Raw genomic sequence first — 19,262 nt, forward strand, 5'->3', positions numbered from 1 at the left:
ACCTTTACAACAAGCCTTTCTGGGGAATAAGTCAGCTTTTTGTGCCTTACAATTTCTGGCTTGTATTATCCTTCAAATGGATTCCCTGACTCGAATATCCTACAGGCAAAGTCTTATTACTTACTCCGTGCTACACAGCGTGTGAGCTTTAATATAAAAGGTTTTCAGTGCTCCTAACGTGGTCTCTGAAAATGTTTCAGCTAGTCTTGCCTCCAAGGCATATTTTCACTACTTCCAAGTACGTTTAGAAAGAAATGCTATTGGTGACTAAATAAACCCCAGTTTGGATTTTCTAAACTAAAATTAATTTCCACTGGTGCCTCTCTTTCGTCCTAACGTCAAAAGCCTCGGGAACGGGCGTTTGAAAATTATTTGTGGGCTGCTGGTTGATTTAGGGCTTCCCCATGTGTTTTTGGATATGCCCTATCGCCAGAGGAGAAATAAATTTCTCTACAGATGTTTAGAAAATCATAACTAGGATTAGATAGGTTGAGAGAACAGATGTGTTCTTGCTACTCTTACAAAAGGTTTAAAGGGTTTGCCACACAAAAAAAGGTCTCAGGGATTGCATATATGTGTTTGTTAGAGTAAAGCACTCATCGAATCACAGGCTTGGAAGGGATTGTAAATACAATCTGGCCCAACATTCTTAATATTACAAATGAGTCCAACCAAATTGGTGTCATTTTAAATTCATCATCTCTAATGTCAGTGTGCCCTCAACATCTCCCAGGAAATTTATTTTAATATTTGTCTGCTGTCGTCACCTTCGGCTTCCTGCTCTCACTGCCCTCAGTGTCCCTGGTCGCTTTCGCTAAATCTCCTTTCCAACTTCAGGAGGCACCATACCCTTGGGGTCGAGTTACTGGCTCTGAATGAGGTGAGAGTCTGTCTCCGCCATTTACTAGACTTAGGCAAGACATTTAATTTTTCTGCATTGCCATTCCCTGATCTGTAAGATAAGAAGAATTGTAACCATCTCACTGTCTGTTGTGAGCATTAAATGTCATTCTCGTAAAGCCCTTACAATGATGCTTGGCACATACTAAGTGCTCACTTTTAAAGGAGAACTACTGCTGTCATCATCATCAACATGACCCAGCTTCTACTTCCCTTAGTATCAGCTGGTTATCTCTCCTCCCACTTTGCCAAGAGAAGAAAGGTCATCAAACATGAACTCCCTTGGATTCTCTTTCCCATGGCCCACGAGCACCCCGATTCCAGAAGCCTGCTGACATCCTTGCCAGCCACTCTTTCCTCTGCATTCTGTTGGGAATGCAAAGTAGTTCTTCCTGCTCGTCAGTTCTGGGGATCCATGCCACCCCCCAACTATCTTTTCAGGAGCCTTGTTCCCTCAGTTAAATGATCCTCTCTCTCAACTGAGTCTCCAGCCTCTCCTTCTTTTCTTTCACCACCCTTCAGCCTCCAAGTCTTTTTTCACCTTAAAATACAAGCAAAAGCAAATAAACACAAAACTTTCTCTTAAACCTACATTTGTCTTTTACTAACTCCCTCTTGGCTCCTTCTCGTTGACTTCTCAGCTACGTTTCTGGAATAGTCTGTATTTTATCATCTTCTTTTCATTACGCCGCACCCCATAGCAACACATTAGGCCCTTCTTGTCCACCCAGAAAACCTCTCGCTACTTCACCAACCTCCATTTTTAGCTTCCTCAATCCACCTCTTCTATTGGGCTATTCTCTTTCCCAGGATAGGACAGTCACACTGCTGTCTACTTTTCTCAAAGGATGAGCTTTGTCCTACGTGTGCTTCCTCATCCCTAGTACCCAACGCAATGTTGTGCACACAGTAATTACTCAGTGAAAGTTTGCATCATGAACACCTGAGTGGTCTTCTCAGAATCATACAGTACATTCCATCTAATTAAATGAAACAAACATCTACTGTGCTTCAACCACAGGCCAGGCCCAATGGAGGCTAAAGAGATTAACAACACACAGCCCCTGCCCTCCCGGAGTTGTTTGTCATCCATTGAGGGAGGAAGAGGAATAGAGAGTTGATGACCAGACAGAGAACTTGATGGGTGGAAGGGGGAAAACAGAGAGAGAGAGAGAGAGAGAGAGAGAGAGAGAGAGAGAGAGAGAGAGAGAGAGGAAGGAGGAGAGATGGAGGTAAATTAGATTAATGTCATATAGGGTAGGGTATAAATTAGGATGCCAATAAAAATAAAATATGTGTGTGTTTTTAAAAAAAATTAATCCAATTTAGAAAGAAGCAATATGTCTGAGTCTGGTCAAATAAACCATGATTTCACTCCAGGGGAACAAACTTTGTGCAGTTAGTTCTCTGACACCCCTGGTTTTTTATACAGAGAATATATTGAGACCCAGGAACACTAACTATATATCACATATAGGAATCCTTCCTTCCACTGACAAGGTAAACAGATTAAATCTCCAAGGGAAGCCTTTGTAAACCTGTACATGTGAAAGTTTCTGTTAATTCCTTAATCTCCCATGGATATTCCAAAGGAAAGAAGCTACAGAGAGAGAAGTCTGTGCAACAGTTATCAATTTATTGCCATCTGGTCATTTTAGGCTCTTATTATAAATAAAAGGAGTTACTCTTCTGGCTGGAATAATTGATCCTGATGTTTAAGGAGAAACTGGGTTGGGGGTAGGCTAGACTTAGTGACTTGCTTTCCAAAGAACAGAGTAGGGAAAGGGAAAAAGTAACTTTTTGTGGAGAAACTTGGCAAACACTACATACACATCAGCATGTGATGAAGGTTAACCAAGTGAGGACATCATTATGACATCACATGAATGTCATGATACCCCTGATATGATGTAATGAGAAGGGGACTTCAACTCTGTGGTATTCTTTTCAAAATCATAACCCTAGTCTCATCATGAGAAGAACACCAGCCAAACAGAGACTGGGGGACATTCTACAGGACACCTGGCCAGTTCTCCTTGAGACTGTCAATGTCATGAAAAACAATGACTGCAAAATTGTCACAGACCAGACAAGACAAGGGAGACATGACAATGGAATGCAGTGTGGTGCCCTGGATTGGATCCTGGAACAGAAAGAAGACATTAATAGAAAAGCTGATGAAATCCAAATTAAAGTTTGGAGTTTATTTCATGGCAATGTACTAATGTCCATTTCTCAGTATGGCAAACTACTGGTACGATGTTAGCAAGGGGAAAAACTGGATGTGGGTATATGGGAATGCTCTACTATCTTTGCAACTTTTCTATAAATCTAAAATTGTTTCAGAATAAAAGCTTTTTTTCCTTGAAAAAACAATTATTGTGGTTTCTTTCTCCTGATTGGACCCTGCCTGATACAAAGAACTAGTCTGATTACCAAAGCAATAATTTTATGGATCTAACTTATATCATCAAATATATGGATAAAACTAACCTGGAAAGAGGGGATATAGAAATTGAATCCTTGAAAATCAGGCCATTCTAACTCGGCTACTCAGTAGATTTCTAGAGCAAGCATTTTATTTCAAGAATTATCTAGCCAATAGTAACTAAATTATACAACTCCTAACGAGAGATAGTGGAGTAACTACCACAGACAAAACCCAGGTAACGAGACCCAGTGCTGGAACTCAAAACAGCATTTTCTGATGTGCTTCAAAAAAGTGTCAGAAAGGTTTTTCTCAGAACATCTTTGAAAACTTCAGATATCTGAACATATTTATTTATGCTTTTGTTCATCATAAGTAAGCCAAAACATGAGTTATAGAGAATAAACTAGAAGTTGCCTCAATACCATCTTCTAGAGTTGAAAGAACATGTTTTCTCAGGATTCTAGAGGCTTCATTCAAAACTCCACAAACTCTAAAACTAAGAAGCTTATATTTTTCTAGATCTAAGGCTTAAACTTCAAAATAAAGCAACAGTTTATTTTCTAGAAGATCTAAATAAATTCTAGAGAGACTGAAACCCATGTAGGCTGTTCTTTTGTTTACACAAACACTCTTGTGTCTGATCTCTTAGCTCAAGATAGGCTGCAGTTCTTCTGAGACAAAGTATGAATACAACTGAAATTACTCCACAGCTTTCGTGCCCTTGGAAATAGTAACAAATCTCACTTTTCAAATGACGACTACATCCACTCTTCTCTTTCCCACCAGTTTATATAATAATGTATTTTTCCCCCCTCAAAATGTGTAGGCACAACTGATTTTTAAGCTGGAAAAGTTAATGAAAGCCACATCGCATTTGCGGTCAGTCGGCCAGAAAAATGGACAGGAGCCAAATCCCACATCCCAAATCTTTTGCCTCAACAGCATGTGAACAAAATGCCCGCTCTCCTCTCAATCTCCAACAGAAGCAAAACAAAACGCTGCAAGACATTTACCCATTGGAATTGGAAGCCTCTCAGAGGCAGAAAGACTCTCTCTCTCTCTCTCTCTCTCTCTCTCTCTCTCTCTCTCTCTCTCTGATACAATAAAAAGACTCTTTCACACAGGATGTTCTGTACGCAGACAGCGCAGTACTACCCCTGGAGATGCTGTTTTAGGGACAGTCAAGAGATCACGACTCTAAAACAAGTAGTTCTAACCAGATAAAGCGTCATCTCCAGATTCCAAATGTAAGGAAGTAAAAATTCTTAAAGCCAGCTTATCTAATGGCTTGAAGTCCTTTTGGACTAGTTTCAGAATATTATTTTGCAGCGATGAGGACAAATTTGTGCTATCCTGAAAGTCAGCTAATTTTTAAACTATTATTTCCTTTCTCTAAACATAATGGTTCATGCATTATAATTTAGTTGTACTTTGATTCCCTCCCACATTTCTCAAGGCAAAAAAAGAAGTGTAAAGGAACAGAAAGTATACGCAATTACACTCACTACAAGTGAGCCAGAAAACTTAAGTTTCAACTGTGAAATTTAGAAAAGTAATTGTATTTATTACATTACATTACATCATTTAATACTCATAGTAAAGAATACGAGATTTTAAGTGCAATCGGTTTATAGTCCAAAATATAATTATTTTAGAATTATAATTCCGACATAACAGACAGATTACATACTATATTATGTTTAATTTCATACCAAACTGTTCATGAATTTTCATTTATTACCAATGTTTCTCTCGAAAGTTATCTCAGCGAGTATTCATTATTTGCATCTCAGAATGCAGAGATAACTATGCTAAGCATTGAAAATATCAATTTTACTTCTGAGTTAAAACCAACAGGTGGTAAATTTTAATCACCAAGACAGTATCATAGGCAAATCAACAAGTTAAAACACAAGTTAGAATACAATAGCTGTGTTACCACAACTGCTCTACTCTGGAAAATGCATTTGTATTTACAGAAGTATCAGCATCAGATTATTGGAATCTCCTTTCCAAGTACATTTCTTTATACTCAGTTAGAAAAGCAGTTCTATATATGATACATTCACAGATTTAAAAGAAACTGTTAAGGAGATGGGTCTGGAATCCACAGCATAGGGATGAAAAGGGAAACCCATGGCTCACGGTAGTCTGCAGACAAGGAGGCCCATACAGCACAAACATCCCCAGATAGACAACAGCAGCTGGAAACTTACCACTCGAGCAGTTGGTCCCCCCCCAGCCAGGCTCACACTGACAGGTGTTTGGAGCAATGCAGCGGCCATGGACACATTTGTCAGCACAGTGGGCTGTCAGGGAGAAAATCAATCAAATAAGGAGAGTTGGCACGAGAAAAAAACCCCAACAACACAGCTGTTTCACATCCCAGTCTCAAGTATCACTTAAAAACAACACGCATGCTTGATAATTTTCTTCAATCCATTCCTCGCCCCTCTTACAGACTGTGGTGTAACCAAACAATTCCTCTTCTTATTTTGATATCTCCAAATAAATTCCTTCATTTCTACTATTTAATTCGACTTCATGCTGAATTAGGAAAGAAGTTTCAAGGAAAATTGCCTAATCCACTTTAAAAAAATTATCAGGGACTACCAAATATATCCTCTTTGTTTCGGGAGAAGCCTGTGCGGATGTGAATGCAGAAACAAACCACAAAGCAAAATATCAGAAGTCAGGGCCAACTGAGCAGACTGAGAGGTATATCCCCTTTACATAACAGCTTCACTAGAAACAACAGTCAAATTTCTTTGTGCACATGTTATTCACAACTATGACATGGCAGAATTAGATGCCATTTTTCTATTTGAGGAGAATGTATACAAAATGTTACTCAGGTGTTTAAGAGTAAATCTCAATTCCTCTTTCATTAGTAAATATCTTAGGTGTGACCCAACCCATAGAGGTGAGGGGTATCTTTGCCAACATGACTGGGTTGGGTGATCTGCTGATTTCTAAATCAAATTTCAGTGGGCTGAAAGAAAGGGATCTCAAAAATATGCGGTGCTGAGCATTAATTTTGACCTTAGTGTCACTTACATTAATTAAACATTTTTAAAAATACCTGGATATATGAGTAGTTGTGAGAACAACTTGGAAGAGTTTTGGTTATGGTAGTCCAAAAATTTATATAAAGATGGGTTAAGATATACTATGCTTTAGAGATAAGTTTTGTTAATTCATGTCTTATTACAAAAGCAAAACAGGTCAATTGTCCAAATATAAAAAAACAGTAAGCAAAATAAATCTCATCCCCAGTTCTACCGACTAGTAACATTTTTGTGTATGTAGAACCATCAGGAATTTTTTTTCCTATCTATTTTTCTCCTCAAGGAAAAAACAAAACAAAACATAATCATAATATTTTTCAATTTGCCTTCCTACTTAAAATAATAGGGAAGTCTTTCCATGTCATTAACTATTTTTATGTGATTTATACATTGGTGTGTGTATATACATTATATTTATTGCTGGACCGAAAATGATAATCACTTCTAAATTCTTTGTCAAAAAAAATTAGACATGAAGAGAAAAGGGAAAGGCACTTTAGGGGAAGAGAAAGCAAAAGCAAAAGGCAGAAAGAAAAACAAACGGAAATGAGACCTGTTTGAGTGCAGTGTTTGGAGTAATAGCTTTGGGGAGAGAGAGACAGAAGAGAGTGAGAGAGAGAGAGACAGAGACCTTGAAAACCAAACTAAGATTTTAGGACTTTATTCTGAGAATTAGGTGGGAATACATTAATGAAAAATACAAATTTATTACAAAAACCAAAAGGTGGAGGACACCATAACAAAATAGACCATAAATTTCAGGAAACGCAATCTCATTTCCATCATCAGAATCATTCTTTAGCACCCAGGCATTTTGGTGAGGGGTGCCAGGCTAGATGAGCTTGGGACATTGGTCCAGAGTAGAGATTTTGATACTACAGTTTGAAGGAGATGCTTAGGAACATCTTGTTTGATTCAGACTATTACATATCTAATTGCAATTAAAAGCAAAATATGCCTCTAACATATGAACACACTAGTCCTACAACATGTTGACATGCTGCCAGGTTAAGTCAGTACATACCAACCTCAGGGTTCAGTGTCTCCTGCCACGACTGTGCAAGTGTTTGATATTATAGATGTGCCGTTCATTTATAAGCTCATAGCTCTGTACTGTTCACCCTTTAAAATATAGATATGTGCACACAAGCCTGCAAACTACCACAACTGGAGTATGCAAAGATAAATTAAATGACCCAGAAGGCTCAGGTCTAATGTTGTGCAGTTCTGTATCGCACGATGTTATATGGTAGAATATGCACACAGGACACTCCCACCTTACAGACAGTGGTGATGCCCACTGTAAATATGTAAAAATGAAAGTGCTTTTTCTCAATTGTCTTATGTACTGATGACATCTCTGTTTACAACATATTGTTAATAATCAGTCTTCAGATCCCAATTTATCAATTTCTCCTCCTTCAACATACTAAAACTATTTAAAATATGGTTTGTATGTCTCCAGAAGTTTTAAAAATCAGATACTATTTGCCTTAAATATGAAACAAGAGTTTTCTGATATTGTGTATTTAAAAGAAAACACAGAAATTGAATATGGTGGTTGATGAAAAAAGTGTCACCCATATCCTCGAATGTCAAATTCTATGTTTATTTAAAAGAGTTTTATTCTCACCAATCAATTTTATACTAAGGAAATGTTATAAATGTTAACTTGTACTTTTATATTAATAAACCACTGCTTTAGAAGACAGACAGATGGCCTTGACAGAAAAAAAATGCTTGACATCATTAATCATGAGGGAAACACAAATCAAAGCCACAATGAGATATCACTTTGCACCTGTTCAAATGGTTATCATCAAAAAGAAGTAATTGTTGGTGAGGATGTAGAGAAAAGGGAACCCTTGTGCACTGCTGGTGGGAAAGTACATTGGTGCAGTCACTATGGAAAACAGTTTGGAGTTTCCTCAAAAGATTAAAACTAGAACTACTGTATGACACAGCAACTCCACTTCAGGTATTCACCTGAAGAAAACAAGAACGCTAATTTGAAAAGATATATGCACCCCTATGTTCACTGTAGCATTATTTATAACAGGCAAGATATGGAAATAACCTAAGGGTCCATCAATGGGTGACTATGACTGAATAAAGAAATTGTGGTATATATACACAATGAAATATTATTCAGCCATAAAAAAGAATGAAATGTCATTAGTGACAAGATAGATATAGGTCTGAAGGGCATTATGCTAAGTGAAATAAGTCAGGCAGAAAAAGACAAATATCATATGATTTCTCTTATATGTAGACTCTTAAAAGAGCAAACCCAAGTTCACAATACAGAGAACAGATTTGTGGTTGCCAGAGGTGGGGGTAGAAGGATAGAAGATATGGGTATAAACATTTTATTTTTTAGTTTAAATAAAGTGAATAAAATGCCACTATTTTGTTTTTATATCTCGTGCATTATATAAGTTTTCTTCTGACAAAAGAATCAATTCTACCATTTAAAAATTTGAAAATATCTGGGTTCCCAGGACACTGGATTGGATCAGAGCCACCTAGGGTTTCATATCTACCTGGGAGTGGGTGACAATGAAAGGATTTTGGGGGTGTTCTATATGTAGGTCTCAATTTGTTTCTCTCCTTTCTTCTGTATCTTTTCATTTTTTTCACTCCTTATGTTCCTTTTACATGCTTTTACCACTCATCTTTCTCTCCCCCAAAACTATGTCTTTAATATTCATAGTTACCATAGAGGCTGCATATTAAACTTTGGCTTTAGCTGTAGTTGTGTTGGCTCTTAACCCCGGAGTGACCCCAAATGATTTCCACTGTACCCACCTGAATCAACTAGGAAGAAAGGTAAGATGGAGCAGGCAAGCCTAGCACCTTTCCTCCAATATCAAAATGGGTAAAGAAATGCATATGTTAAACATGCATCCAAGAGGATTAAGAATCAGAATTGCATATTCTTGGGTTCCAATCAATTGTTTTTTTGTTGCTCTTGTTTTGTTAATTCCAAAAAAAAAAGATATTAAGTAAATTTCTAAGTGTAAAATTTAGAGGAGCTATCCTTCAGAATGCTTTGAGATTGCTGAATAATCAATGCAGATGCTCTCTCTCTCACGGTTGATTCCTGATGTTATAAACTTTGTGTTTTATGAAATGAACATCAAGAACTTCAGTCAATTATAATAGATTCAAAAAGAATCCTATGATGGTAATTTTAAGCTCTAGGTTATTTTTATGAAAATTTTGAACTAACTAACATTTGGCCAAAGTTGGAGGAAAAATGTGAATAAACACCAGAAAACAAATTTGTCTATAAGTTAATTAGGAATTAGAAGAGGGAATTCTGCTTTCCTAATGATTTTTTCTTAATTAAAGCTAAAGGCAATGGAATTACCTCTGAGTATTGAAGCCTAAAGTGAAATAATGATCTAAATCATGGGAAATATTGTTGGCATGGATTCTAAAAGGAAAGAACACTAAATTCTATTGCCATGGTGCAGAATCTATACACAGCATTAGACTCTGTCACATAACAGCCATCTCTGCTCCATGGCCTTATCCCACCAGCTCTGTACTTTCCACTTTAGCAATAGCCTTCACCAATTACCGGTAAGACGAACAGGAGCAAAGAAAAGGAGCCAAGAGAAGAGAACAGAACAAGCTGTAAAATTCTCTTAGTTCTCTGATGTCTCAACTCACCAAGTGGCAGGAAAACTATGGCATACGAGGTCTGACAAGTTCACAAACTCATCTTAGAAAAAGTTCTACACACACCTCATTGCTGAATATCACTATGGTCACCATCAAAGTAATCCCCCTGGGAAGCTATGCACTGATGCCAGCACCTAGTCCACTCTTCAAAGCAATTTTGAAACTTTTTCTAGAATGGCCATCAGAGCTGTCGTCATATTACCCTTGATGTCCCGAATGTCATCAAAATGGCTTCCTTTCAATATTTCCTTTATCTTCAGGTAAAGAAAGCAGTCATTGGAGGGCAGGTCAGGTGAGTAGGGAGGGTGTTCCAATATAGTTATTTGTTTACTGGCTAAAAACTCCCTCACAGACAGTGCCGTGTGAGCTGGTGCATTGTCGTGATGCAAGAGCCATGAATTGTTGGTGAAAAGTTCAGGTCGTTTTCATCTTTTTCATGCAGCCTTTTCAGCACTTCCAAATAGTAACCTTGGTTAACTGTTTGTCCAGTTGGTACAAATTCATAATGAATAATCCCTCTGATATCAAAAAAGGTTAGCAACATCATTGCTACAAGTTAGCAAACTTAATTGTCAGACCTTATACGTGCTGATGACATAAACTCTCTGTCTAGGATCAGCTGAGCTAGATCCCCACCTCAGCCCCAGTCTTTCCTCTTTAAGCTTCAGATGCCACCTACTGTAGAGCTTCCATGACTAAAACTCTACGTGAGAAACCCAGGAAGGCTAAAGACATGAATTTGACCTGCAGAAAATCCCAAAGTGAACTAGAAAAGAAAAAAGGAACAGAGCTTCTCCTTAGCAAATGTTTAACAGCTTAGATTTCAAGGACAGATGCAAAAGACCCCTCATAAGTGTGGCTCTCACAGCAATGACAACAGTCATTTTATTTCCTGCTCATGTCCTTTCTTCTTATTTTTAAAATGGCAGTTTAAACCAGGAAAAGCTAGCAAAGATGATATGTCCACTATGATTTATTTCTCACATCTCTCTTTAAGAAAAGTTTTCAGTAGACTCTTTTAGAGACCAGATGTAAGCTGAATATACAAAACAATAAGTACACTGCTGTAGACACATCAAGTTCCAAGGAGCAGCCAAAGCATCTTTGCCCTCAAGAGCTAGATAGCAAGAGACACTGATGAGAAGAGTATTCCCTTTTTTTGAAGTGAAAGCTCTGGACAGCCTGTCTGCCTAATGAACAGGTGAGGACTGACATGATGACCCTGGAATCTTTTCTAATTATGTTCCTCTGTCAGCCTTAGTTCCTAAATCCATTTAAATCCCATTACCAGTGCCATGGACCTCATTCCTTTCACTTGAAAACACTTGGCTTTAATACTAAGAGCTACTAACTATACTCAATAGTTTTCTCTTCTGCCACGTACATTTCCCTTCTGACTTATACCTAGTATGGGAAAAAGGTGAAAATAGGAGTGAGCAGACAAAAGATTCCTTTATAAATCAATTCTATCTCTCTCTAAACACAGTACCTACTGTTGTCCTAAAGGATATAATATAATCAATTCATTTAAATTAAGTTGAAAAAATGTTTCTATGAGTAAAGCATCTCCTGAAAATAACTGTTCAATAGAAACACAAACCTTCCAACTAATCCATCTTCCCTCAGAATTTCCTTTTGTTCTGCTCTTACAAATAAAGAGCATAAGTCACAAATCTTGTTTTTGCTCATTTATTCTGAGTTGCTATTAAGGAACATAGATTTTTAGAGTTAAAGGTATCTCTACTGAATATCACCCCCACATTTTTCAGACAAGGAAACTGAAACTTGAAAAATGGAATGATTTTCCCAATACTTATAGCTGGTGTCAGAGGCAAAAGTAGGATTCAACCCTGGTGCCTGACTCCCAGTAGAACAAAACTTATGATGAGTTTTAATGGGAGGGGGCAGGGTAAAAAGGGTGGTAAAGGTTGTATTGGGTCAGAAACTAGGGCAGGTGTACTAGATGGTTAGGAGTTAGAAGTTAGAAGATTCAAATGAGGAAGAGAGAGAACGCTAAGGGTGGACTTCCAAGATAAACTTTATCCACTCCATACTTTTGTTTGATGCCAATTATATGCAAAGCCTTTACAAAATCTAATTGCTACTACAGTGTTCAAGTACGGACAGGAATAATTTTGTTTTCATGTTGCCAAACATTACATTGCAGCCTACCCTATTGTGTTTGTTTATAAAAGGGAAGGGAATTCTCTTTTCCTTCAATTTAATATTCACTGAAATAGCAGACACATTGCTAGGCACTACTGTGATACAAAGATGGTAAATCAGGAACTCTTAGTCCACAGAGGAAGTAGCATAGGGGCCCCTCAAACCCAATAAACACAGAGCAAAATGCAGGGGTAATAACAGAGGTAATAACAGGGTAATAACAACACACTATGAGAGCACGTTTAAGGATTCCATTTACATGAAATGTCTATAAAGGCCAATCTACAGACACAGAAAGGGTATTAGTGGTTGTCCAGGGCTGGAAGGGATTAGGGGTAAATGTGGGGTGATGGCTAATGGTACAGGGTTTTTTTTGAGGTGATGGAATATTCTAAAATTGTGTGATCTTCGCACAACTCTGTGAATAGATAAACAACCACTGAATTGTACACTTTAAATGGTTGAAATGTATGGTATATGTATTATACCCCAATAAAGCTGTCTTAAAAAAAATATAGTAGATTTTTTTAAGTTGCTGAAAGAAAGCAATTAATTCCAACTGGAGTGAGATCAAGGTGGGTCTCATGAAAGAGAAAAGCTCTGAACTGAAAAACTGGACACCTTTGTCATAAAGTTGCAGGAAAGAGTGGCCAACAACAGCTGCCTCATACTCCATTCTCCGTCCATCCCATCCCCAAAATTGCATAACCCACTGCTTGGGGTCAGAAGCTCTTGTCCCATAGCCACCTGTGGTTCATATATGACACCTGCATAAATGGCTGATCAGTCATAGAAGGTGAAAGAACACTGGGAGCCTACAAATTTACACTTAGTAAATGTAATAGAAAGAAAATCCAGATCTAAAGTTCCTGTCGCTCCACTCTTCATAGGGCTTTTGTGACTCTTAAGGATAAGTACTAAGAGCAATTACTAGCAGTGTCTTTGGCAAATATCACTAATTGTATAAAAAATGTGTATTCTTCCCTCCACCCTTATTAACAGAATCCAACTTTCACCAAGGACAATAATGTGACCAGCAATAAATTACATTTTCCAGCCCTCTTTCTGGATTGAAGTGTCCATGTGGAAAACAGTGTAAGAGGACAGAGTTAATTGGTAAGTGACATTTCTCTTCTCTTTCTCCTTCCTGATGCCTGGTGTGTGGACAAAATGACTGAATCTGCAAATACTATCAGGCGATCTGAGGGAAGGGCGCAGAGAATCATAGGACACTTTGCTCTGAATCCCTTGCATGGATTAATGAATGCCATATACCACCCACTTCTCATTACATAAAGATAATAAACCCCAAGTGTGTATATGTTTATGTTTTACAGATATCTATTGCAGCTAAACATGATTCCTAACACACTTCCTCTTTGGAAGACATCAGGTCCTAAATTAAAAAAAATAAAAAAATAAAAAATAAAAAAATAATATATATATATATATATATATATATATATATATATATATATATATATATCCATAATAGCAGAAAATTGTGATCTCAAAAAATGCCAAAAAAGCATTTGGCAAAATCCAACATCCATTCCTGATAAAAATTCTCTACAACCTAGAACTGAAAAGGAGCTTCCTTACCCTGATGAAGGGCAAATATGAAAAACCTACTACAAATACTATACCCAATAGTATAAAAGAATGAATGCTTTCCCCCTAAGATTAGGAACAAGACAAGGATGTCTACTCCTATAATTTCTATCCAGTATTGTACTGGAGGTTCTAGCAAGAGTAATAAGGCAAGAAAAAAGAAATAAAAAACATCCAGATTGGGAATGAAGAAGTAAAACTGCCTTTACAAATTGTATAAATATATGCATGTATATGGTATGATGCGATCTACAAAAAAAAGTGAGAGTTTAACAAAGTTTTTTATAAAAACCAATATAAATTTTTGATTATAGTTCTATATACTAGCAATGAACAATCAGAAATTGAACACTTTAAAGCCATTTAAAGCCATCAAAAATATGAAATACTAAGGGATAGATCTAACCAAAAAGGTGAAAGATGTATACACTAAGAACTAAGAACATTGCTGAGAGAAATTAAAAAACTGAATAAAACTGTCAACCAATTTGACCTACTTATAGAATACTCCACCCAACAACAGGATGATATACATATTCTCTCTAGAGAGATAAACTTTGCTAATGAGTCAGATGACTCTGTATTGTTAAGATATCAATTTCCCCCCCAACAGATCTATGGATTCAATACAATACCAATCAAAACCCCAGCAGCTTTTTTTGGTAGAAATTGATAAGCTGATTTTAAAATTTATATATAAATGCAAAATACATACAATAGCCAAAACAACTTTGAAAAAGAAATACAAAGTTGGAGGACCAATGTCACTTCGTTTAAAGACTAATAAAGCTATAGTAATCAAGAAAGTGTGATATTGCCATACATATAGACAAAAAGGTTAATGAAACATAGTAGAGTTTCCAGAAATAAATCTATAAATAAATTGACAATTATCTTTTGACAGAGACACAAAGGCAATTCAGTGAAGAATTGGATATCCACATGTCAGTAAATAAATGTAGATATATAATCTCATACCATATACAAAAAATTAACTCAAAATGAATCATAGACTTAAATGTAAAACCTAAAAAGTATAAAGCCTCTAGAAGAAAACACAGGAGAAAAACCTTTCGACTTTGAATTTGGAAAAGATTTCTTAGATCCTCACCAAAAACATAGTCTGTGAAAGAACAAATTAATAAATCTGTCCATCAAAATTAAAAATTTCTGCTCTTCAAAAAACACTAAGAGAATGAAAAGATAAGTAACAGAATGGAAGAAATATTTTCAAAAAATATTACCTGATCAAGAACTCGTATCCAGAATATGTAAAGAACACTAAATTTAAAAGTAGAAGAAGAAGAAGCTCAATTACAAATAAAGAAATGGGCAAAAAATTTGAACACTTCACCGAAAAAGATGTACTAATGGCAAATAAGCTCATGAAAAGATGTTCAATGACATCAGTCACCAGAGGAGTGCAAACTAAAACTATAATAAGATAATACTACATATCTATTCAAATGACTGAAATTAAAAAGACTGACTGTATCATGTGTATGATCTGAAATATGTGCATAGAATTAAAATGGACAACTACTTTGAAAATGTTTGGCAGTTTCCAAAAAACATTCATGGATATTTGGATTGTTTCCAGTTTGGATATTACAAAAAAGCATCTCTAAACACTTGTGTACATGTACCAAATAATTTAGTCATTCTAATCCTAGTTATTACATGAGAGAAATAAAAGCGTTTGTCCATACAAAGACTTGTACAGGAGTTGTTAAAGCAGCTTTATTTGTAATTGCCAAAAACTGGAAAAAACCCAAATGTCTATAAACACATAAAAGGATAAATAAATTGTGCTATATTCATACAATAGAATACTACTCAGCAATGAAAAAGGAATGAACTAATGATCCAGACAAAATGGGTGAATCATAAAATGATTATTCTGAATGAAAGAGATCAGACATAAAAGAGAACATACTGTATGATTCTATTTACATAAAGCTCTAGAAAATACAACTAATCTGGAGTGACAGAAAGCAAATCAGTGGTTACCTGTGGAAAAAGGGGGGCAGGTAGGAGTGGAGGGGAGGAATTACACAGGAGTGTGAAAAGAAGTTTGTATGTGATGAATAGGTTCACTATCATAACTGAGGTGATGCTTTCATGGTTGTACATACGCCATATCCATCAAATTGTACATTTAAATTTGTATGGTTATTTTATGTCAATGTTACATCAGAAGAGCTATTCAAACAAACAAACAAACAAACAAACAAACAAACAAACAACTATGTGTGAGAACTTCCAGGGAGGGGCAAAGAGATTTCTCATATACAAAAGAGGGCAAAGTTAAAAAAAAAAAAAAATCTGAGCTAACCCTAAAATATTTTGAAATTTCAGTAAGAGAGTGTTGTCATTGATAGATGGGTTCTCCAAATACTTATGAAGGTGTTGGCTTTAGACCCTCCCAAGAAAGTTATTTGAGGAAATACTAATACTAAAACTCACAATGCAACGTTCTACTACGCTTTTCCTCTACAAAGTGAATGACTTATACAGAAAAAAAAGTTTATGTTGAAATAGACTATTGTAAGGGATCCCACACAAGGGATTGAAATACCATCTGTGGGGCACATAATCCTATTCATTTATTTGAAAGTGGAAAAAGGTTTTAGCTTAATTCCACACATATACAGGCATTATCTATTTTGGCCACGACTCTTCACATTGTGTCTCTTTACGTTAAATCAGATTTAAGTAATGGAAGTAATATGATCCTAATGGACCATAGTTTCAAAAAAGTTAATAAGCATTGGAATAAACTAACTTTCCTAAGCACAAATTCCTAACAACTCAGCCTATAACTGGTCTGATACAACTGCAAACTGATTCAATTTGAGAAGGATTTCAAAATCATGAGCATACAGATTAGAGAATGAACCAGAAGGAAGATACCTTCATTTGGGATAAATTAATTCCTTCGTGCTTCTGTTGTGTTTATGTCTGTGAGGAAAACACGGTGATTCTACCAGAAGTTCCATATCAGTCTCTTCTGTTTTTAGAATGGCATTCCTCTTGGTCCAACAACTTTCTGCAGAGCCATGGAATTCTTTCACCAATATTCTCTCCCACAGCATGTTTTCCACCGCATAGCATTTCCCCTAGTCTGCCCCACTTCATCCTGCTGACACTTGTTTCAGATACTTTGCTACTGGTTATCCAATATATCTTAATAACACGTTAATAATAAAGGCCAGCCCTAGGGGACGTTAAGAGAGCAACAGCAAACACCAAGTTCACCACTTGTCGCGTTCAATGTCCTTGCCCCTCCTCCCTCCTTTGTGATGGTCCCTGGACATTTCCTCCTGGATTCTGGTACCCTTATGTTCTTTGTACTCTCCTTCACCATCTACACTAGCTTGAGAACAAATGGACTTTCATATTCAAGGGCTAATGACTAATAATAAAGCTATGGTTATTTCCCTTGTCAGGGACATTTGCATTTCAGTATCGAAGGCTTAAGTCAAATGTATAAATTAAATGGTAGAATTTCTTCAAAAAGGGGAAAATTAAGGGTCTGAGAGAAAGCTGGCAGCAGGTCCTTTGCTACTAGAACACCAAAAATTGAGGAACACAAACTCAAATGCCTCCAGGGGCCAGGTGGGATCCATGAGAAGAATACGCAGGTCAGGAAGACCTGGGAAAACTCAGCGAGCACTTGCTCATGACTAAAAGGGACAGCTCCAGGGGGTCAAAAGGTACGAACTTTCAGTTATAAAATAAGTCATGAGGATATGATGTACAACATGGGAGTGTAGTTAATAATATATTGCATAGTTGAAAGTTGCTAAGAGAGTAAACGTTAAAAGTCCTCATCACACAAAAAATATTGTTTTAACTATATGTGGTGAAAGATGCTAACTAGACTTATTGTGGTGATTATTTCACTTTACATATATTGAATCATTATGTTGTACAACTGAAACTAATATAATATGTTATTTCTATTAAAACTAAATAAATAAAAAGGCAACTTCCCTTTATTGTCTCCTTTCTGTTGCCACATAAGAAAGCCAAGCCAGTGTTAAACAATCACCTATTTTTCCCATGGAAGATGAAAGTCCTAAGTTTCATGTTAAAAACTATTTAAATGTAAAACACAATGTAGACCAAACAAAATATGGTTATACATCAAATCATCCAGCTTGTTAGTCTGCCATCGCTGGCATACAGCATTGACCTGCTTTGCGAAAACATCAGTAAAGGCCCTAAACTGTTCAGAATAAAGCTTTTAAGATCTTTGACAGATTGCATTTTAAACTTAACTGCTCTTTTTTCTCAATTTTATTTTTTTCCCTTGTATCAACTGTAAATCTATTATTTGTACAGCTGTTTTGACTTGAATATCAAGATCTGTAACATATGAATACTCATTGACAACTTTACTTTTGGTGAACAACTGTTTGTCATGAAATATCTCTGTTAATAATAGTTCAAAACTTGGAGGAAAGGACCAGCCACTGGTGAACCTAAGTGGTGAAGCCAGTAAATGGGTACATCTTCCATGCCACGGTGAGGGCAAAGAAGTGACTTGTATATTCTGTCATGACCCAACTAAAACTTTCCGATTCTTGAGTTGTGAAAACAGACATATGACTGTCCTTAGAAGAAATTAAAGAGAAATGACATTAACAACATGCATGAAAAAGACATCCATCATGGTATTCCCCCTCAACAACAACAATTCAGCATCCATCCACAGACAAACATGCCTTTGTGGCAGGTGTGGGATCCAGCACCATACACCAAGGGACCTGGAAGGAGTCTTGCCCCCTCATGCATCAGGTAAGAGGCATCTTGGTCCTAGCTGTGGACCCTGCAGTGGCCTGTGAACTGTCTCCAGTCCATTTTGGCCATGGTCCAGGAGCCCCTGGAGAACATTGTCTTAAGACAATCACTTGTGAATGAGAGAGCCTTTGTGGGAGTCCAGAATTCCAGCAGAGAAGCTCCAGCTCCAGCATATCATTAGAGCAAAAAAGAAAAAGAAAAAACGAGTTTGGACACACTGAAGAGGGTCAGAGGAAAACTTAGATTTTACCCACATCGCCCAAGGCAGCACAGCTCAGTGCCTTTGTGACCTGTGATTTCTTGTGCAAGGAAAAGTGAGAGCATGTGAGTAGAGCACAACTTCCCCAGTTGTGTAGGACTTTGTCAAAGAGGCCCGTTTCTCTCTCGCCACAGCCAGAGTATGGAGTTGTGAGTTGCATGACTGGGGAAAGTGAAGAGGCTGGGAGAGCAGCAGAGAGGAATCTCAGAGGGCATTAAAGGAAAGGAGATCCTATTGTGTTGCAGAGCCCATCAAGAAGCTCCCCCACTCATGAACCACTGGGGATTCCTAGTCTGCGGATAAACCCCCAACTGGCTAATGGGCACTCCTA

General features: G+C 37.0%; 1 protein-coding gene across 3 annotated transcripts in view; it reads right to left on the reverse strand.

The window, feature by feature from the left end:
- Positions 1-19,262, reverse strand: part of MEGF10 (multiple EGF like domains 10) — a 155,296-nt gene that overhangs the window by 75,027 nt on the left and 61,007 nt on the right. For all 3 annotated transcript variants that reach the window (XM_074328539.1, XM_074328540.1, XM_074328541.1), the window contains exon 5: positions 5,548-5,640. In XM_074328539.1, coding sequence (XP_074184640.1) covers positions 5,548-5,640 — 93 coding nt within the window. The remainder of the gene's footprint in view (positions 1-5,547; positions 5,641-19,262) is intronic.

Source organism: Rhinolophus sinicus, linkage group LG03 (assembly GCF_036562045.2).
Source record: "Rhinolophus sinicus isolate RSC01 linkage group LG03, ASM3656204v1, whole genome shotgun sequence".
In the NCBI taxonomy this organism is placed as follows: Eukaryota; Metazoa; Chordata; class Mammalia; order Chiroptera; family Rhinolophidae; genus Rhinolophus; species Rhinolophus sinicus.